Source organism: Myripristis murdjan, chromosome 14 (genome assembly GCF_902150065.1).
Source record: "Myripristis murdjan chromosome 14, fMyrMur1.1, whole genome shotgun sequence".
NCBI classification, from domain to species: Eukaryota; Metazoa; Chordata; class Actinopteri; order Holocentriformes; family Holocentridae; genus Myripristis; species Myripristis murdjan.
This window is the reverse complement of record NC_043993.1, coordinates 17,716,159-17,738,545: the sequence shown is the minus strand read 5'-3', so window position 1 is coordinate 17,738,545 and position 22,387 is coordinate 17,716,159. Positions and strand designations below refer to the sequence as shown.

General features: G+C 39.8%; 2 protein-coding genes across 2 annotated transcripts; both read right to left on the bottom strand.

Annotated features, from left to right (window-relative positions):
• Nucleotides 1–5,025: 5,025 nt before the first annotated feature.
• Nucleotides 5,026–8,560, bottom strand: mmp13a (matrix metallopeptidase 13a). The gene is made up of 10 exons (XM_030069549.1): nucleotides 8,432–8,560; nucleotides 7,801–8,048; nucleotides 7,557–7,705; nucleotides 6,880–7,014; nucleotides 6,571–6,732; nucleotides 6,289–6,418; nucleotides 6,043–6,176; nucleotides 5,772–5,931; nucleotides 5,552–5,655; nucleotides 5,026–5,380 (listed from the first exon to the last, which is right to left on the bottom strand). The coding sequence occupies exons 1-10, from the start codon at nucleotides 8,528–8,530 to the stop codon at nucleotides 5,271–5,273; spliced, it is 1,431 nt and encodes a 476-aa protein (XP_029925409.1). The 5' UTR covers nucleotides 8,531–8,560; the 3' UTR covers nucleotides 5,026–5,270.
• A 1,512-nt stretch (nucleotides 8,561–10,072) lies between these two features.
• Nucleotides 10,073–17,232, bottom strand: LOC115371927 (collagenase 3). The gene is made up of 9 exons (XM_030069550.1): nucleotides 17,084–17,232; nucleotides 16,522–16,670; nucleotides 16,270–16,395; nucleotides 14,396–14,557; nucleotides 12,799–12,928; nucleotides 12,517–12,653; nucleotides 12,228–12,387; nucleotides 11,399–11,496; nucleotides 10,073–10,435 (listed from the first exon to the last, which is right to left on the bottom strand). Exons 1-9 carry the CDS (start codon nucleotides 17,224–17,226, stop codon nucleotides 10,293–10,295), a joined length of 1,248 nt encoding a protein of 415 aa, XP_029925410.1. The 5' UTR covers nucleotides 17,227–17,232; the 3' UTR covers nucleotides 10,073–10,292.
• Between the last annotated feature and the right edge of the window lie 5,155 nt (nucleotides 17,233–22,387).

Sequence of the window (22,387 nt, the reverse complement as noted above, 5' to 3'; positions counted from 1 at the left end):
GCTATATGAGTCAATACACTAAGATGATGCTTCCCTTTTTAACCTATTTATTACTATCTAACCTTCTGACACTTTCTTATAACTGACTTAATGAAGCTTTTGGCCAGGATAAAATGTTGTCAAGAGACATCCAAATTTCCCTGGATGTTTCGACCCTGAACCACAACGTCCTCCAGTTGGCAGGTTGGCAGTGATGGCCAGTCACTGCCCATCTTCTCCTGGCTTTCAGCGTAACTCCTCCCACCTGTTCCTGAGCCAGCAACAGGAACACTTTCACTGCCTTCTCCACTCTGCAAGCAGTTGTATGTATTCACAGGCCTGCCACCATCTATCCCTGCATTGATCCATGTCCTGGTGCTTGGTGGCTTTCCTCTCTTCTTTTCACATCTGTCTTCCCATGGGACTGCCATTTCAATCAGGATGAGCCTGTTTACCTCTTCAGACCGTATATCAGAGTTCAGGGATGTTTGGACAACCTAGGGAAAATATATCTTCCTTCCCAGGTCCACCCTTGTCTCCCATGCTTGTGCCAGCTGCAGGAGGATCTTCTTGGTCTTCTTGGAGGAGGGTGGCCTTTCCCACATCCTGATGAACTGTATAGATGGAGCTGGTCTCACATGCATCTGATGTTTTTTTCTGTCTCTCCTGCTCCAAGATGTCAGTCAGTGTTCTGAGGACCTTGTCATGATGTCATCTGTATCATCTGTATCTAAGTCTGTGTGTGTACATTAGTCTTGCTCCTATTCGGGGGAAAAATCAGAATAAGTCCTGTTCTTGCTCAGTGAAACTGGAGAAATGAAAATAATGTGATAATTGAGGACTGATATGTTCCAAGTCTTTTCTGACATTGGGAAACACACAGAAACAGCCTAATGTTGGCACATCAATGCATCTCTCACTTTTGAAGTAAAAATAAGCAGTTGTGCTCAGTGTAATAAACTCTAAAGCCTAGCGCCAACTACTCAGGGACGCATGAACAGTATTTTTCTTTTTGACCAAAAATGATTTATCTATTACATCTTATTCATCCGGCCTATTCCAGGTAAGGGATTAGGGCTAACCTCATACTGAAAATGTGCAGCAGACGACACATGGCAATTATTCATAGTGAGAGAGAAGACATATAGGCTTCACTTCAAAGTCAGATGAGTTTTTTTGGTCAAAATACACAAACATTTTTTCTGAAGTTATGTAACACTTTGAAGGACAGGTAACAACAGGCAGGTTGTAGTTAAGGATTAGAGTTAGGAACAGACATTTCAGTCCTGCACAGACATGAGAAATTAAGTACTGCCAAATGATGGATAAAGAAAAACAAATAAATCAACTGAAGTAAAATATTAAGTCAGTAAAGATGTCGTACCACCCACACACTGATCAGTATCATATGAGGTACAAGGACTTGACAACCTATTGTTGGTAGAGAGCTTTTCACTCAAATTAACATCGTGTGACATGAACAGATAAACAAACAAATGAAGCTGTGTGACTTTTTGCGGCATTCCCACTTTTGGCTGAACAATGCAAAAAGGTAATATGGGTTTTACTCGGTTTTATAATAACGTGTGAGTCCACTTACAAGTTATGACCCTTTTTGTGATGTATGTTTTGTGACATTGGTCAAGGGGCATGAAAAATTAGCTACTTCTTCCTTGGCCCCTTATCAGCCTTCCCACCAAATTATGTGAAAATTTGACCAACCATTTGTAAATTATGCCATGGTGTGATGAATATATGAATGAATGAATGCACACCAATTCATGGTCCATAGTTTAAGATTTAAATAGATGGATACTGAATAGTTTTATATACATTGCCAAGTTTTCTTTTTTTATATATATATTCAAAGTACCGTTCCAGGATGCAGCAAACAAACATTTTCTTCCAGTTAAGATCACAATGCAGAACATTTTGTTGTCAGAACAAGTCAGTCATCTCCATACTGTATACTTTATAGCTTTGATCATTCAGGAGACCAGATTTGGTTGCTTATCAACTTTTTCCAACATGTGTTTTTCTTGTGCACTTCTTCTTGTGGCTTAGCAAAGATACTTTGTTTTGGGAATTTTTAGATATGCGAGGGTTTCAAGACCTCTCTATTCGGCACGGTTTTCTGGAAAATTGTGTCATTGGGTGTAGTAAGGACAGAAAACACAAGAGGGAGCCATTACAGCGGTAAAAAAAAATAGCAGCAGGTTTGCAGACAGGAAATAGACCTCATTACACAGTCTGTGTAATAGACATGCAGTATCTAGCCACCCCCTGGTAATGCAACGACATACGCACAAAATTAAGGTAAGAATCATTTAGCAGGGATGTGCTTTGCCAGTGTATTAACATGCCAAATAGCTATAGGAAACAGAATACTGATTATAGTGTAAATCTAGACAATGTGAATAACAGTAATAGAGCAGTATCATTACCGTGACTTCATGAATAACACTAAAGAGACTGAACAATCAATCTGGGGGAGGGACTTAGAGGCTGAGTAAATGATTTATTGCAGACAACTCATGTCACAGCACATTTTACCACAACAGCCTTGAGGAATTTAGAACAAAATGTGCATAGACAACACAGATGCCTGTACAGTCTCAGTGAATTTGACCTCCATTAGGGTTAAAGTGGACATCAGAAGCTGGTCACACCTGTGTCAGTATTTTTGGCAAAGAAGTATATACCTTTTAAGTGAATTATGGACAAGACTCTTTAAGTCAGACAGTGGTGCTGGGATATATTTAGAGTTTTGCCTAAGGAGACCTCAGGGCACTAAAAGGATTTGTACCGGTATGGATGAGTATGGAAACCTTTGATAAACTGCTCACCGGGCAAAGGCGGTCCTGTGCCTGAGGGCAACCACAGGTGACTCACTGAGCTGAAGATCATGTCATAAGTCGTGTCATAAGTTGTGTCACAGGTCTGTAGCAGGCTGAACACAAATGCAGAGCAAGGCAGGCAAGTGTGAGGTTTATTGATCAACAGACTGGAAATGCGAGGAAGCTGACTAGCTGGTGTGGCTGATGGCTTTGTTGCAGACTGGGAAGCAGGGAAACACTCAGGTTGAATAGTCTTTTTTTGCTTAGTAAGGGTCCAAACTGAGTGAAATGAGCTGTAAGCATCTAAGTGGCAGCCATGAAATGGGCTGGTTGAATTATCTAAATGTTAAGGAAAGATGCTTCAGTGCTTCCCTTCCTATCTCCTTTAGCAGAGGATACACTGGACCATCCTTTACCAAAGGAAAGGAGACAATGTTGTGCCACTGTTTTGTGGTGCTTCTTAAGCTTTTATATGCATAGGTGTCACACCGGTGCTTAGGTGAGGGTAGTGTAACACTGCAGCACTAGAACAGAACTCTTAAAATGAGTAAGGATGGCAGACACGCACAGCAGGGCAAAGTTCAGGGTGATTTATTTTATCAAGCACAAGGATGGCAGTTTACTTGGGGCGGTCCCAACATGCCTGTAGACAAGACAAGACAAAAAAAAAAAAAAAAACATTAAACACAATCCAAATTAACAGTGTATAATAAATTAATCCCAAATACAACATATAAACAGACACATGAACTCAACGAAAACTCAGGAACCATGGTTAAAATAAAAAGTCAACTTCACCTTTAAAGCAGGCAGCACAGCTCCTCACAGCAACACCCAGCAGCAGGGCAGGGAAAAGACCTGAGGTGAGGGTTTCACCTCTTTTTAACACCTCCAGCACTCTCCAGGACTCCACCCACCCAGCCTGAACCATTCCAATCATCCACCATTAAATTATCATGTTTGCTTTTAACCAGGGTCCTCCCCTCTTTTAACAATCAATCATATTTAGCAGTTTTTTTTAGTCATGTAATTTTAGCAATAGTGAACCTCAATATCAACCTTTTAATATGAGAACTTGCACTTTTGATTTGGTATGTTCCACCTGCACTCCTCCCTGGTGCAGGTGTAACCAGTTACCTCAATCAGGAGCAATCAATGTGCTTAACCAGGCCAGACTCTGCCTACAGCCTCTCAGCCCCAAGGAATGAACCACCGGTGAACATGAAACAAAGAAAAGCTGAATCAACAGAGAAAACAGCAATAATACGATAATAAAAATAATTAATAATTAAGTTCAACTATGGTAGATGTCAGTATGAACTGGGTGTGCACCCCCAGCAAACCACACTGTACAGGTGGCCATCCACTCACTGTCCATTGGCATTGTCTGCTGCCACAGTGGCCATGTGGTCCCCATGGTCACAATAGGCTTATAAGCATCATGATCAGAATATTAACCCTAACACAGAGGTCTGCCCTGTGATGGTTTCCCTACCTTCCAGCCAAGGATCCCTGGGACTGGCTCCAGCACCCACGTGACTCTAATTACGATAATCAGCTTGGAAGATTTATGAATAAATGAATGAATAGAAGTCTGTCTTTCAAGCAAATGGATAGGAGATGATGTTTTAATTCAGTATGTTTGAAACTTGAGAATGATGACATGTACAGTAATGGATTGGTAAGCCTAACATGTTATACGTATATTGCAGGAACCTAACAATTATTTTCATACAATCATACTAGTTGTGATTGAGGGGGTGAGTGTTAGCAACATTTCTTAATGTGTGTTTCACTTTTGTGACTGGCCAGCCTATACTTCCTCTTTATTTAAATCCCAGTCTTGGTAATGAAGTCATATTTTCACCATGTTGTCCAACTTTACATAGGCTGCATGAAACAACATTGTAACAACACATGGGTTCAAGTATCTAAGATGCACAGTCCATTTTCAGAACAAAAGTATTGCTGAAGGTAGGAGTGGCTCTTCTTTTCCTTTTTCTTTAATTTTCTTTTCTTTTTCCTATGTCTACATATCTATCTATCTAGATAAATATGTTCGTGTTCACCATTAGTAAACCTAACTAGATTACATGGATTAACGTTTCTTCAGTAACATTTTCTGCATATGTTGACCATAAAAAGCAACACACCAACACATCAAATTCTTATCAAGAAAATTTTATTGGTAAATTGATGGTAACAAATTGATAATATTCAGTTACATGTTTTGATAGATAACTGATTAATATCTTTAGTTTATAAAATAAAAAATATCAGCAATTTAGACCTTTAAATATATAAATAAATGCCTATATAAATAGGTGTAACAAAATAACAATATTTGATCAGACATGATATGCAAAAATAACACTCATTTAGACTCTCTGATACATTCATCATCCTTCACAGTGGCTTTGTAAGCGATTAATGTGGTCAGATGGGTCAGATGGTCTAGAAGTTGGTGCACTGCAGGAAGTAGCTGTTCCTCAGCACACGGAAGAGTCTCCCACTGCGCAAGCTGTACTCATGCATGTACGGCCCACTGTAGATGTAGGTAAAACCTGAAGAAGAAAGATAAACTATTAATTACTTCATTTGTTTACAGCTTATAATTTAGAGGGGGGTCACATGTCAAAAACATTGTTAACAACATCTTGTTTCAGTACAGCTGACTTGAAAACCACAAGACTCAAAGAAAAAAAAAAAAAAGATCAGCTGTGAATGCCACTCACCTCTGTACTGGAAAGCTGCCGTCACCCTGCCGGTCAGGCCTGAGAAGGTCTCATCCACTCGTTTGGGGAATCCCTGGTCCACAGTTCTTGTGGCCTCATCGTAGCTAAACAAAACACGGACATGAATAAGGCTCATTCACAACTTGTAAACCATTCAGACCTCAAGGTAATGTTATTCCTTTTTCAGACAACTGAAATTAACAACTTGAAATTAACATACCTGTAGTAATATTTGCCAACAAAGAACAGCGTCTTGCGAGAGTCCACATCAAAGAGGGCAGCATCGATTCTCTTCACACTATAGGGCAGACCAATGTCGGTGAGTCTTTTCGGATAGCCAGGTACAACATCATAGCCAGAGACTGCCCACACTTTGCGCCCTGTTGAAAGAAAAAAGTTATCAGCCTTGTGTATAACAGTGAGAAATGCAGACTTGGTTATATGGTTACAGATTAGGTGCCTTTGGAGGAAGAGCAGGAAGAAACTCATACCTTTAAAGAGGAAGACATTGTCTGATTCTGGGCTTTCATAGGCAGCATCAATGTTGATAGGAGCCCTTGGCCAGAAGTTCTGGATGAGACTCTGCTGAGGTTCCCTTCTCTGAGGGTGGCTGCGCCAGAAGAATCTGACAACAGAGAACACCAAGACATTACAAGTTAGTCCATACGCCAGCTCTCCCGGAACTGATTTAAATCAAATGTATTTTTGCTGTTAGATTTGTAGTCGTGCGGTCATACTTGTCTTTGAAAAAGAGCATCTCTCCTCTCAGGGTGGCGACAGCGTCCAAGACCATGGTTGAATCACAGGCATTAGGGGTGGTGGGGGGCGTGGGTCCAGGTGAAACAGGATCCTCATCAGGGTTTGGACCTGGAGGCCAAATAAAATCAGTCACTGAGTATTTAATGAGCCTTGCATGAGCCAATAACAAAGCCTGAAATTATCCAGGCTCATGCATGGAGATCAGTTTTGGTTATGTCCTGTTTTTGCAAATGGGCTATAGTGAAACAGTGAATACTAACCATAGAGAGACTGGATGCCGTTGACGTCATCACGGGGCAGAATAAAGGTGTCTGGTCTGGTGAAGCTGTACACAGGGTACATGAGGGCACCAGGGTCATCAGAGTGAGACAAACCCAAGGAATGGCCAAATTCATGGGCTGCAACCAGGAAGAGGATGTAGCCTGCAGCAGAAAACACAAAATTACAGGTCTGTTGCAGATCTGCTGTGTGACAAGCAATTATAATGTCAAAATGCTCAGTGGCATTGCAAAAGAATCCACCAAGTCTGTGAAATAATGCTCCACTCAAGGAGAGATTTAAGAACTCACCTCTGTCTGAGTTGAAGGTGAAGGTTTCATCTTCATCAAAATGGGCATCTCCTCCGATGGAGTTGTACTCAGATGGGGCAAAGGCATGAGCAAGGGTGTTACCGGGGCCATCAAAGGGGTAAGAATCACCATGATCTGTAAACAAAAACAAATTCAGTTAAGCTCTTATAAATAGGATAAAGCCAGCGGTGAAATAAAATCTATTTAAATGCTTTTTGTTCCTGCATGCATTGATAATAATAAACAATCCAGGTTGGGTTTCCCAAATGCATCGCAGGGCTAAAATTGATGCTCATCCATTTGTTAAGGTCCTTTTGGGAGCCCACATCCAAGGAATTGGGGGGATGAGGCACGGACACACACACACAATGGAGGCTGCAAGCACCAACATGCCACCAGTTGAATGACTGTGTTTTGTCAAGATGTGGTCTGTACATTAAGTAACCTCAACTTAAATTGCTCCTTTCCAAGTCGTTTAAGTGTCATTGAACTATGCACTGTGCCCTGACATGTCAGCAAGGCATCTAGCCCTCTACCCTTGATCCCCTGATCAAACACAGTGTCTGTTAGGTACTTCACAGTGGGATTAAACATATATAAACACACAGATATCACACATTTAAAATGGGGTATAAAATTGCTACTTTGATTGGGCAAGTAGGAAGTCTTGTACTTACATCCGCTTCCAAAGGAGATCATGATGTCAGCAGTGCCACTGTAGAGTCTTGTGAACCTTAGAGGGGTGACTCTGGCCCAAACCTGTAGGGCTCTCTCAATGGAGTCATCAACCTCAGACCTAGACATGTCAGGGGTGTAGTTCTCGATCCTATGGGACACAAAAATAGTCAGAGATATAACATAATCAGTTATACCGTATGCAATGTCTACATTCAGTTTCTCTTTGCTGCTGAGATTATTTACCTGTAGGTAAGACTGTTTTTCTCCCACTTGAGGTTATTTCCAAAGGTGGAGAAACGGGCCAGTTTGGTATCTGGAACACCACAGCGGGGCTTCTTCATCATTTCTACGGTCTCGGAGTCCAACATCCCGGTGATTGTGAGACCAAAGAACCGCTGCATCTCAGTGAGCTTCTTGCTCAGCGGGCTGATCCCCCGTCTGGCCACTGGACCCCTCTCCTCTGTCAGGTTGAAGAATTTCTTCAAGTATGTCTACAAGAACAACAAGGGCTACAGATGAAGCAGCGGCACAACAGACATAGACTGCATGTAGAAAGAAGGGGGAAGCACCCCTTCCATCCATCCTCAGCAGTCACACAAGATCTCTATCTATAAGAACAAAGCAGTCAAAATGCACAGATTTTTTATCTATAAGAACAAGCAGTCAAAATGTACATTTTTTTTATCTTGAAGAATAAAGCAGTCAAAATGCACAGATTTTTTTTTTTATCTATAAGAACAAAGCAGTTAGAATGCACAGATTTTTTTTTTATCTTGAAGAACAAAGCAGTCAGATTGAACAGATTATTTTATCTACAAGAACAAAGCAATCAGATTGAACAGATTATTTTTAAATGCATGCCTCAGGTACATACCTCTGCAAAACGTTCATCTTGCGCAGTGAGTTGCAGGACTGGCACACAGTAAACTGTGACTGCCAGGCTTAGTAGAATGCACAGATTGAAAGTCTTCATGTTTTCTTCGCTGTTTGCGATTTGTGTTTCTGTGCTGGAGGTGCAGCCCTTATATACACTGAGGACTGGGCGTGTTGAGCAACTACCTTCTTGAGACAGTGAGTCAGAAAATCTTCCATTTATGGACGACACAGGAAGTTGTTGGTTGTTGGTTGTGATTGCTCAGCCAACAAAAAAGTTTTCCATCACAGGACATGATAATTATGACGACATGTCACACTTCATGAATGTGACATGTCACAGGATCTAATTTTGGATATTCAATAAATACTAGACATTATATAATAATCCCATGAATTCCCCTGATTTTTGAGGTCCTACCACAGATTCAGTTAAAAATGTATTTTCCACAAGATGTGACCAATGTCATTCTAAAAAATATTTTAATAGCTGTATTAATGATGTGAATAAAATGGACACAATTGCAACCAACATTTTTTTCAAATTAAATGTTTGATTTAAAAATGTTATTATGCATTTGTTATACATTGTAAAAAAATCATTATTGCCGATGAGTTTACCCTGAAGCAATTGATTTTAAAACTATAAATGTTTACATTTTACAATGGAGAAGAGGCTAAACCCATACAAGTGGTACAATAATCCAGGTAATAATTCCTGAAATATTCTTTTATTTTCATCAGGGCTTTCACACATATATATGGTGTCTGTGGATGTGAAGCTTTTTGGCAGATACTTTTCCTAACCAAGGAACACTATTTTTTATTTAGTTTTTGTTTGGCAGTTTACTTGAACCTTTTTTTCCTTGTCATTCTGAGCATTTTCTTCAACCTTTTGGCTGTTAATGTTATGTGCAAGACAATGATGTTCCTTGTGAGTGAGCACAGACATGCTGTTTCATGTCACTGGGGAAAAAAGACTTTACCTTCAATGCCAAATTACATTGTCTTTTATTGCCATTCCTGAGTTCATCCAACAAGTCATGCAGTACTTGCACATGCCACAAATCAGTCATTACATTAAATTAAAGCCAAGCAGCTATGCCAATTACGTGCATTGATGTGAATCATATGGAGGATAATAAAATATAATTTGGGCCTCATCATTCCTTGAAAAATTCAGTTCTTTTTATTTTATTTATTTATTTATTTATTTATTTTTTACAATATATAAACATTAAGGCAAGTTTATTCTGCAACCAGTTCAGAGGTTGCTCACTGCATGTAGCAAATCTGCTTGTTTGGGCTGATGGGAGAGTGGTTGCATGAGCATTTTTGTAGACAAGTGGAAAACTACATATTGGTCAGTGTTTCCAAATATTGGATGCTGAGCGGAACTGTAGTAGCCTCGTTGCGCAACGGGCTGTCTCAGGTAAGTTAGCCAACAGTATTCCTAGGAACTCACTGAGGATGAGCGTTATGTGATAAAACAAACAAACAAACAAACGAAAATAAAAACAGCACAACATCAAATTCAAATTCATCTTAAATTTGTCAAATTTATTTTTCCCTTGTGAGAAGAAATTGATGAATACTTAAAAAACACCTAAAGTTAACAATAGCTCCAAACACACACACACACACACACACACACACACACACAAAAACTGTACAAACACCACTATTACACCACTGTATTACGTAGTTAAGTAATACTTTTAACCACTTCCCACATCATTCATTAGTTCCCTAATAACGCCCCCATCTCTCTTACTTACACACACACACACACACGTAAACACACAGCACATACAATTGCATCAGCGCTATCAGCATCCCCAAAAAGAAGCTACACGTATTTTTCATCTTCTCCCCTCCGTCAGGGTGTCATTATTTGCCTCTATTTCACATTCCAGTAGATCATTAGCAGGCCTTGTGGAGACGACATGTTTGGCTTCAGGATCGTATTTGTACTGGACGTTGCCCTTGAAGAAGTACACAAATCCTGTCAGGATTGAGAGGGTTATTATTGAGATGCATAGAATTTCTCACAGTCTTGAGGAATGAAGATTGCTGAAAACATTAATGATGCAATGGGTATTGTCAAATTAATTCTGGTAAAATGAAGAACTTGCTCAACTCAAAAATGTCTAAATAAAGAGTATTGTGCAGTCTTTTGTGTTGAAGAAGGATGTCCACACTCAAGAAACAAGCAAAGAAGGATGAATCATGCCTGTGTCTCTGTCTCTGCAGTGCAATAAACCCATTTAAGTGCTTATTTTGAAAGTATGGGAATTTTTCTTCAAAATTGATTGTGATACATTGGTATAATTACTGCACTCAAATGAGATCACTGATATGAGGGTTTCACAGCCTCTTTCTCATACCAGTGCTAATGTCAGTGCCAGTATCAGGGACCATGATATCTGGGAGGTAGCATCTTTGAATGATCCCTCAAGTGTTTAAAAACTACTCTCACGGGCCTAGCATAAGTAAAGCTCAACATTTTCATCTCAAACATGATATTTCAAACACAACTGGCCAGATTTTGACAAAATCTTCTGGTGCTGTGAAGTAGAAAATAGATGGATTTCCATGCATGTGGTGACTGTATCTGTATTAAGTTGACGTTTCAGCCCGTAGATCTTTCTCCTGACATTCCATGCCTGCATCCTGTAACATGAACTGTAACGTCAACTTGTCACAGATACAATCACCACATGCATGTCTCCTGTGTCTTTTTTTTCTCTTTTTGATGTATCAGCCCTACATGGAGACCGCACCATTTGAAGCACTGCAGTACCCTCTTCTCTACTTTACTGATGAGCTTTCAAAGGCCACAGTTGTAACACCAGCCCAAGTTGAAGACACTTTGAGTGATGATGCATCTTGTAGCTGATTAATCTCAAGGTCTCAAGACTGTCTGCAGTAGTTGTGGGAGATAACATGTTTGCTTTTTCTCACTGACCTTCATATGAGACAGCTGCATCCAGGGGAGTGGGAACCCCTGGCCATTGCTGGGCCACAGCTGTTGGTGACTCCATTGTGTTATTTACCTCATTATATCTAGATACCACACAAAAGGAGAAGTTTGTATGCCTTCAAGATGTAAGGTTACACGTAGAACACACCATTAAATGAATCACAGCAACAAGTGCCTGATCTGTCATATGAACAAATTTGTTGTGGTTATCAGTAAGAAAAAATAAACAACCCTGCACAGGATGACAATTAGTCAATGCAATGATGTTAAGCCAGTCATCCTTACACAGTCAGGAAGCGTGTATGTTGTCATAGACCTAAAATTGAAGAAGTAGTCTTGTCTCACTGTAGTTCCTCGACAACAAAACATTTTTAGTGACGTTGCATGGTAATATACACTATTACACATTGGTATCAAACTCTTGATGCCATGTCATAATAGTGCATATATATGTATATAATAGTTGAATTGCATTTTGTTAACAAAAATATCAGCAATGAAAATGACTAAAAAATCTAATTCTCCTAAATCATTTTTTCCGGATGTTATGTGAACAAAACAGGGACCCAGTTTTCCTAGTGTACCACTAGTGAGCAACTCGTGCTCACAAACCACAGTGGGTACCTTTGAATGAATGTTATTTTGATCTGAATCTGAAGGACAACTGTCAGTGTTGGATAATTACCTGTAAAAAAGCCTCTAATGGACTGATTATCTGCTTGAAATGCATCACAAAAGTGTAGGAAGGTGTAACCAGCTAAGTGCTTATTTATCATTCTAAGATATATTGTAGTCAGAATGGGACTGGTGGTACCTCCAGCACTCATGTCCAGTGAAGAAGACAGTGTGGCGGTCATTGCGGATGTGAAGAGCAGCGTCTACAGACTTCACCCTTGGAGGGAAGCCCAAACTGGAGATGTTTTTTGGGAAGCCGTCTTCAAGTCTCAACTGCCTAATCACCCAGTACTGATCACCTGAAATAAAAACACAACTGCTTAAGGTTTAATTTGTATTAAATATCTACCTGTTTATTCAAAGATTTTTTCAAATCAGACGCAACATAAGTACAACTGCTGGCATGTGAGTGATAAGATAATAAATACCTTTGAAAAACACCATCAAGTTCATCTCCACGTTCTGATAAGCTGCATCCAACTTGGAAGGTATGCTGTCTGGCCACAGACTGTTTATAAGAGTGATTCCTATCTTGTCAAAATTGGGATGCTTGCGCCACATAAATCTGACAAGACAAGACAAGCTTTTGTTACATATTGTTTCAATCACTACGTTTGGTTTGTCTTTGGGGCAGAGATTCAGAAATAGGTGACATAAGCCTCCTTGTCAATCTTGATTAGAAAGTATGTGGAAATATTGCAATGCTGTACCTGTCTTTGAAAAACAGGACCTCCTGCTGCAGTTCTGTTACAGCATCAAAAGACAAATCTGGATCACATTTGTCAGGTGTTCTTGGAGGCGGCCTCTTCAAGGATAGTGAAAAGAAATTGGGATTGATACCTGGAGGCAACACAATAAAAGGATTTTAACTGACTTTTGACAGGGACAATGGTAGGCCATCTATCAATCAATCCATCCATCCTATCCATCCATTTTCAATACTCAATTATTCCTAATATAATGAGGGTCACAGGGAGCTGGAGCCTGTCCCAGCATGCTCTGGGCTGAGTCACCAGTTGATCCATCTCAGGGCAAACACATACACATACACATAAATGCTCAAATTAGAGTCCTTGGTTGACCCGACCTGTATGTCTTTGGACTGTGAGTGGAAAACTAGGACCCTCTTGCTGTGGGGCAATGCTGAGTCACCCTACTGGCCACAATGACAGGTCAGTTTTTTTTTTTTCATGTCAACAGTTTTTATCTGTATATTTGAAGCAAGATATTGCTGAAAAACCTCCATGTGGTGCTGGGTGAAATTACATCCATGAAAAGCAGAGGGCAGGCAAACGCCCCGAGAGGTCACCAGTGCATCACAGGGCAAAAACACACTCATACAGTACATATGCACCGATGCACAATTTAGAGTCCTCAGTTCACCTGACCTGCATGACTTTGGACTGTGGGGGGGTGGAATGTAGCACCTTCATGCTGTGAGGCAACACTGACTCACCCTGCTGCCCGTAATGATACATCTGCTCTTGAAAACTGGACCAATTCACTGTTTTTTTTTATGTCAGCAATTTTTATACTGTACCTCAAGCAAAGTACTAGATATTGCTGTATGAAAAAAGCTGCCTATCTGTCTGTGCAAACTATCCAACTGTGGTGCTGGGTGAAATTACATCCATGAAAAGCAGAAAAACAACAGCTGTTCTTTTCTTCAAAGCTCCATACCCTCAGATTTGTATGTAAACTGGCACTACTATCAACAACTGTATAATCTGTATTCCCCAAGGCCTTGTGTGCTGTCCTGAAACTGTTGATAAAGGCTCTGTAAAGGTGTTATAAACTAGGTTTCAGGGTTTGCCTCTGGCAGTAAGCCTTTATCTTGTGACAAAGTTGATTTTCTTCCTTATTGTATTTGGCTCGATTTCAAAATATCAATCTTGCACAAGCAAATGTCTCTGCCTAGAGCAGGAAAAAAAGACCTCAGCTGGCAAATAACAATTAAACAATTATTTGCCAAGACTGTGTAATGTTTCCACAAAATCTCACATTGCCTGGCTATGACAATTAACACACAATATTTTTATCTACAACAAATTTACTGAGGACTTCATGACTGCAGTTTCCAACAAATTTCATGCGTTTTGGTAGTATGCAATTAAGTGATACCACAGTGACAAACCTGTGAGTAATATGGTGGAAAATTCCAGGTTAAGGTAAAACAAAGGAAAAGTTACGGCTGAGGTGTACACACCTGAAGGTAAAATAGACCTGCATGAGGTTGCTGTTGACTCATCATGCAGTAACAGTGTAAAGTAAATGGTTAGCATCTCGTTTGGATTCAGCCAGACTCACCATACATGTGCTGGACATCTTTGACGTCCCGGAGAGAGAGCTGAAGGTCAGATTTAGGCACAAAGTTGTAAGCTGGATACATGACAGCTCCGGGGTCAGGGGAGTGGGGCAGACCAAGGGCATGGCCAAATTCATGTACTGCCACCGAAAATAGGTTGTAGCCTAAAGCAATAACAGAAATCTTGTAAGGGAGTTTAAATTTTAAAAAATGGCACAAAAAAGAAAAAAAGAAGAAAAATTAAAGCTGAATTATGCAGTTTTGGCAGCAGCAAAACAGTGTATATTTGAAAGGACTGATTTGTCACTTCCTATGCATGGAGAAAATTTCCCACCAGTGACCTTAACTAACACCAGATGTGACATTGATATGTTTTTTTTTTTTTTTTTTTTTTCTTGCATGGAATAATATAACATATTACACAAGTTAGTTAAATGGGTAATTCTTCTGAACTATGTTAAGCCTTACTGAGCCTTACACTTGTGTGAGTTGTATGTGTGAACATTAGCGTCAAACTTTTATCCATTTTGCAAATGATTTTATTATTACTGTATTAACTTGTATTATTGTAATAGCCCTAGATTTCCATAGACTAACTGTAACTGTGAACATAATTAATGTTAAAGTGTATTATTTCATGGCAAACAACACAACATAAAAATGATGAATGTAAAGTGAATGGAAACATTAAGGTTTTCAAAAACGAAGCAAACAAACCAGAGAGGACACAAAAAGTGATTCCAGACACAGAACGTGATTCCAGTAAGAAACACATGGGCTTGCTTTGAATGTGGCCAGAATGAAACAGATATATGTCTAAGTGGCAGAAAAACTCTACAGTCTATAGAGACACTCTTTCTGAATGTGATTAATCAGCTGCTCTATCATCTCCTCTGTCCACAGAATCACATTCAGAAGCCTTTAAGCCTTCATGACAGCTCAGTTTCTTCAGTGTGTAAGGGCAAAGCTTTACATCCTGCTCAAACAGAGCTGCCAGAAATGCATATAAATATTTAACATGGCACTTTGGCAAACGTTTAGCTAAGATTAATAGCCTATTACTCTTTAGGAAACACATGACGTAATGGTTTGGACTCCTTACAACTGTGGATTTGTTCAACCATTTCTAAATATTTCTGACAGTGTTGAGATGGGCACATGCTTCATGCCAACTGCTGTCACTTCACATAATCTCATCACATTATTGAGGATCCACCTGTGTCTCCTCTGGCCACACCTCATTAGTCACTTGGAACATCCTAAATGTTGGGTAATTTTCAGATACCGAGTCAGCAAGTAGTCTAGGATGGGAAAACAGAACATAAGACCAAGATTCAAATTTTGATTTGGCTTTTTCCAGCGTGCCTCTTAACAATAGAAGTTGAAGAGGCTGGGGTTTTAAGTAAAGAAGTCACTGCATTAACATGAAGTGAGTAACATATGGCAAAGCCACAGACACATAATGATGAGCATGTGAATCTACTGCAGTGTGTTTCTGTCAGGCTGGAAAAAAGAATTCAGTCAATATCACACTATAACGGCATATATATATATATATATATATATATATATTCCTATGCATAGAACAAGAAACTTTTGTCATTATAACAGCATACCAACTTGTTACAACACAAAACATTTCTTGATATAGCGAGAAAGTCGTTGGAAATCTCGAACCCTGACCTTATGACCTAAGCTGATAAGGCAGTGCAGTTTAGTGCAGCTTTACAAATTCCGTTTTTATTGCTTCCCAATATTCACTCAAACAACACAAAATCAATATACTCTACATGCTAAATCTCGAAATTTGTGTGCAAGTATTCTGACATTATCAAGAAAACCTCTGTTGATTTTGAGCAACTTCCAGTGCCAGTACCAGTTGCATTAAAGCTCCAGTCTTCATCGGCGTCAAAGTGCACATCTCCTCCAATACCAAACCCCGGCAGGAAGGCATGGGCCAGGATGCCTCCTTTGCCATCAAAGGGTGAGTGATCCTCATGGTCTGCAAAAAACAATTTCAAGTGAACTATACTGTTCAGCAAAGAGATCATGCATGCCATGTATGAGGATCACTAAGCAACAAAACTTTGACAGTGCTGTGGGCATATGTGGTCCCTCTAGAGCGCACCACCGCTGTAGAAGGAAATAACGATGTCAGCCTCTCTCCTGCTCCTCTTGCGAAAATGGATGGGTGTAACATCAGCCCAGAGTTTCCATGCCTCCTTGAAGACTTTCTTAACCTGGGAGGCTGGGATGATTGGGCTGTAGCTGGAAACCCTGGGGAACAGCACATTTCACACAGCATTTCACTTATCTGACACAAAGCAATTGATCCTATTGATTTGTTTAACTCCTCACTCAGTTGCTAAAGCACTTTGCATGTTGGTAGTCCAAACAGCTATGAAAGATAAATGAGTTCTCGGGATTTAAAACATCACGCAAGTCCAACTTTTCATTGGACAGAGTATTTGATTGGTGCTGTACAAACAAAACGTTTTGCATCTTGCTCTTGAGTTTGCATTTATCACTTCCTCTCATGGAAAAAGTTTTCTGCAAGTGGCCACACAGTACTAGACACAAGAATCATGTATCATTTCTGTAAGGGGGATGGGATGAGACACATGGGTTCTTGCATGAAAATCACAGCAATAGCATCATTGTTGACTGCTCTGGACTCGTGTAGTCCCTACTTGTAGCTGAGGGTGCTCTGCTTCCAGCGAAGTGTCTCTCCAAATGGTTCAGCATCTGACAGACCACAGCGTGGCTTCCTCATAACGGCCAGAGTCTCCTCAGTCAGCTCTCCACTTGCAGGCAAACCAAAGAAGCGCTGCATCTCTTGAACCTTAGCGAAGAGTTCAGTCAGCTGATCTGCTTTGGAGTCTGTGGCCCTCCTCTGTCTATCTGTTGTGGACTGGTAGCCATAGAACCGCCTCAGGTAAGCCTAAAAGCAGGTCATTCATTCAGCATGCAGAGGAAATTATCATGCCAAATGAATAGAAGCTGAGATGATTCTCTGCATATAATTCAGTCAAAACACATTTCCTGCATCTTTCGTGCACTCTTCTTTCTGTCACGTCCCCTTAGGGTTTGACATTTTGTTTTAATTAAATCAAGCTCGAAAATGATCATAAATTGACACAAGCAGTCACAAAAAATCATAGGTTAGCTGCTCAATTTTTTCCACAGTGGCATGTTCTATTCGTGTGAGTCTTTGTGGTAAACATTCCTAACATGTTCCTAAACCTGTAATGATAGTCATATGTGAGAGGATAACTGCACTTGTGTAATTGTAGGTGTCACCTGCAGCCATACAATACATAAAGATGGCTTCTGACTTCCAGGATCATCAGAGCCCCATAAAAATATTGCACAATAATCTGCATGGCAAGATGTTTCATCTAAGCCCAGGACTATCCTCTGACAATGATGCAGCTGTTGGTTGTTGTCAGTGGGATTTGATCTGAATTAAAATGTTTCCGCTCAAGTTTTGTCGAAATCTAGCTCTTAATTTGGGACAACACTGGGACCAAGGACAATCAATCCCACACTCTGACTTTGACTTTGAATTGTAATTTGGCTTTCCTTTATAACTAGTTCAGAAGTGCCTCTAAGAGGATCTATAATTAACTACTCCTAATTCTTTGTAAGAGAAACAGTTGTTATTGGATTGTGTCATTGTAATGTGTACTTAAATAGGATTTGTTAAGCACTGATGATTTAGATGTGAATCCGATAGTAAACAAGGTCGAAATTTTAAAGAGACTGGTTTACAAGTTTGATGAGACATTTTGATGTTAAAAGATGTGTTGTGGGCTCATTTTTGTAGGTACCAGTGCACTCCTACATGTTCACACTGACTTTTTAGTTTCAGCCCAGTTATGACTTTAGCAACCAATACTGGCACCATAATTATCACTTTGTCTCTGGCAGACAGCCGTGTGTAGTGTGCATGCCAACACTGAAGCAGGTAGAGTGCTAAAAGTTGTGGGCAATTAGCACTATCCCTTTCACCACATTCACCACGTTTGTTTATGCAGGAAGTGAGCAAAAACTCCAGACAGCTAACAACACCAAGTTTTGGAGAAGGTTTATCCTCATGAATCTTTGAATGCTTAACACTCTGTAAAGTGTTTTATGTGCACCAGTGAAGACATGGATATGATTTTGGTACCAGTCCCCTTGTCACATACTGGACCACATAGGGTAAATAAATACATCAAACTCCAACAAAGTCTGTGCAGTCCTCCGAGATGAATAAGATTTACTTTGCGAAAGAACTGTGCTGGTCTTTTTTGGCTGAGTGATTTAAGACTGATCCTCTAATGATGATCTCACCATGCCAAAACAGATGGTGGCATCAGTGTTCACTGTGAAAATGTAATCAGCCAAGTCATTAACACTAAGTACCTGTTGTTCCTGCTGTAATTTTTCCTACTGCACGATTGCTGTCATATTTTCTGATCTATATCATCAGTAATATAGCCGTATATAATTAGAAGATGGATAAGCTATTCTGACTTGTGATCACAAGGCAACAATCATCGGCATAAACAAAACTTAATTATACAATAAAAAATGATTTATATTCATATCACCGACATTAGTTGGACTACTTATTATGATGTATGTGATAAATTTATTTCACAAAGATTTATTTCAGCCTAAAAACATCAGCAAACTGCATTCCACCACTAAAACACGTACCCTTACCTCTACTACACCTCTACCACACCTTCTGCATTGCAATGTGCTTTAAGTAAAACACAGAAAAAAAGAGGATAGTGACTCTATGGACATGAGACAATGGTGGCCATATATTTTGTCGTTGAAAAAGATATCTCATCAATGATGAGGCCATGACAAAAAGCTTTTAGGGAAGTCTGGCACTTTGCTAAAATCACGCTCCACCAACATACCTCAGCTAAGTACCACTCTACTTGAGGCAGTATGGCAGTAAAACTGTCCAATATGGCTCTCCCATACATAAATGATGCGATGCCAGAAGAAAAATATGTAAATCATCCTCATACTTTCTTACCAGGGGTCACATCCCATGCATCCACTGATAAATACCTCTGCAAGCCCCAGGTCAGCCTCAGATGTTCCAGAGTGATGCTCTGCAGGTAGCTGTGAGCTCTTCAGGGGGAAGGCTGTGTGCTGGCTGGGCATCATGAGAGTCAGAAGGCCAAGCCAGAGCATCTTCATGTTTGACAGACGATAGAATCCCTTCTGTCAGCCTCTGTTTTTCAGCTATGCAGCTGGAGATACACAGGGCTCTATGTACAGCTGCAGCAGGGGCCACCTGGATCCCACTGTTAATTATGTGTATGTGCTCCTGTCCAAACAAGATCGGCACAGTGGCTCCATGCACAGCAGGGTCCTCTTAAATCGTTCATCAAAGAAACACCAGACTTGTTACGGGGACTACAAATATTTAGGTTACCCTTGAGCTTGTCAACAAAGTGCTCATCACACAGTTCCATGGAATATTATGACAGCATGCGGTGATAATAGATAATTGAGGGGTTAAAATGTTGGGCTCAGATTGAGTGATAGCCTGCAGATAAAAAGCACTAATAAATGACAGATTTGTTTTGCTGCATTTTTTGTAACATAATTGCCCTTTTACCAAATGAAGCAATAATCAGAACTAATGATATCTGGGTAAATGCAATGTGGTTAAGAGGCTGTAGAGGCATTTAAAGTATGATGAAGGAGTTGCGTTTGAAGGTAATTATTGCAGATACAGAGAATTGTTTTGATAGCACAGAAAAGCAAATTTTACTCAGTGAGAAATTGTTTGATTTTCTTGGGAAAGCAAGATTTTATGCAGAGTGGTGCAAATAATGAATGAATCTCTCTCTCCAGCTGAGCTACCTGCTGGACATACTGACTTAGGATGCATCTGAGAAGCAGTTTCACAGCTATAAGGAGTCAATGGAGGCCACATATTGTCTTAAAACATGTCTGAGCCCTGTAGAAAGCCCTAGGGAAAATAATCAAAGATCTAAATCATCTGTGCCTCTGTGGAACATTTACAGCCGCAAGATAAGCATGTGGAAAACAACTTCTTTTGTTGCACTGACAACTCCAAAGCCCGGGGCTGATTACAGTAAAAATTGATTAGTTACTGACATCTAAATAATAACATATCAGATAGATCCGTATCTAGGCAAATTTTATGCTAATCATGCAGAATCACTGGTATGGTACCACAGGTATCACCACTAGTTTGCAATGTTAAAACAGTGACTGAAAAAAAAGCTCCTTGTTCACTATTCTGATTTTACTGTAACATACTGCAAAGTGTCAAAAACGAAAAAAAAAAGAAAAAAAAAAAAGAAAAAATAAGGGCAGGTGATCCGGTGATGACGTCAGAAACAGCAGCATACACAAAGATGTTTTCTCTCTGCTCATGACTGTACAGCCATGTGGGCATTCCCAACATGAGTCAGGGCCTAATTAGCAAGCCGTCTGCCAGCATAATTCTGTTTACCGCTGGGACACCCACAGCTTGGCAAACCTCACCTGAGCCAATACATGACCAAAGCTATCTGAACATAATCTAATCAGCAGTTTCAATATTACAGCTAAGCGTGAGTCAAAGGAGAGACAGCAGTACCGGGCCAAACCTGCTAATGGCCCTCATTACGTATCTGTTACACACAATAAAGTCTGGGTATTGACTCATAGATGCAACAAATCCTCTCGCTGTCCCCCGAGGTTAGGAGCTGATCTGCCAGTCTTAACAAATCCTGTAATATTACACCGCTTTTCTAAAGTGCTGTAGTTGTTAGAAGAGAAGGTTGCACTTCAACTGTGTGATAGTCATTACAGTGCAAAATCCCAAAATCAAACGGGTATGCTCAAAAAATGTGAAAAGTAGCACATACCACATTTTCAAGTTAAGGAGGAGAAAACATATTCACATTTCACCTGTTTATTTGACAAATAACCAGGTGAAATGTGAGTATGTCGTCCTCCTTGACTTGAAAATATGGCTTGTACAATAACTGTTGTTTGGATAAAAACTGGATGCTGCTTTAATTTCATAGTCCTCACACAAAATGCACTTTTCAGCAAACAGTGTAAATCATAATATGTAGGCTACTGCTCTGACTGACTTTCAGAGTATAAAAAATAAATAAATAAATAAATAAAAAAACTTTGAATGGATTTGGATCTAAAACATATTAGAATCATTTATTATTTCCTCATTGTGGCAGTAAAATAAACATGAGGCCTTTGTATTTTGTTGTTTTTCCAACAGATTTATGCAATCAAATATCAAAATCCTAGCACTCCTTGTCACATTTCAACTTTGAGAGCAAACAAGGAGTCATAAACATGCCAGAGGGAGTCAAGAGCACAGGGGATTTTTACAGATTGGTCACAAAAAGGAGTGGTGATCGGGTGTTTTCCTACATTTCATATGAGCTGCAGTCTACTGTCAAAAGAGCTGACACATTGGTTTTGGGTGTCATATCTGTTAATGTTTTCATTTATTAGGAAAAGATTAACCTAGGGCTCTCTCTTATGTGCATTCTATTATTTTTCATTGCATCTATCGTGTGCAAGATGTCAGATGTGTTTACAGTAAAATGACAGTGTATCAGTGAAGTCAGTGCTGTAATGTTTCTTTAGCATGAAAGTCCTCCTGAAAATGACTTGACAGTGAAATGTACAGTGATGCAGGAATGCACAACTTTGACAAGCACCCAGCAGCACTCTTACTGATGCAAGATAAACAGAGAGGAATGTGGTGTGGTGTGTGTTATGTTGTGATTGGATTTCTCACATCTGAGAAGTGTCACCAGGCACAAGGCCTTCCCTGACTTTCCAGGAAAATCACAGCCAATCCATAAGCAGCACATGTTTACATGTATAATACACAATAAAAAGTTATCAAAGAGGTCCATGGCTAATACACAATTGCTTAATTATGTGATCATTACACTATTAGTTTCATTGCATTTCAGTCATTACATAACTGT

Excerpts from the sequence above, each read along its gene's own strand:
- mmp13a (XM_030069549.1), bottom strand. The coding sequence starts at position 8,530 with ATGAAGACTTTCAATCTGTGCATTCTACTAAGCCTGGCAGTCACAGTT. Across the intron at positions 6,419-6,570 it reads CGGCATCCAGTCTCTCTATG|GTCCAAACCCTGATGAGGAT; the intron begins GTTAGTATTCAC and ends TTTGGCCTCCAG. Across the intron at positions 5,932-6,042 it reads CAATGTCTTCCTCTTTAAAG|GGCGCAAAGTGTGGGCAGTC; the intron begins GTATGAGTTTCT and ends TTCTTTCAACAG.
- LOC115371927 (XM_030069550.1), bottom strand. The coding sequence starts at position 17,226 with ATGCAGCGCTTCTTTGGTTTGCCTGCAAGTGGAGAGCTGACTGAGGAG. Across the intron at positions 11,497-12,227 it reads ACTGGACATGAGTGCTGGAG|ATATAATGAGGTAAATAACA; the intron begins GTACCACCAGTC and ends TGTGGTATCTAG. Across the intron at positions 10,436-11,398 it reads TGCAGCTGTCTCATATGAAG|GATTTGTGTACTTCTTCAAG; the intron begins GTCAGTGAGAAA and ends CAATCCTGACAG.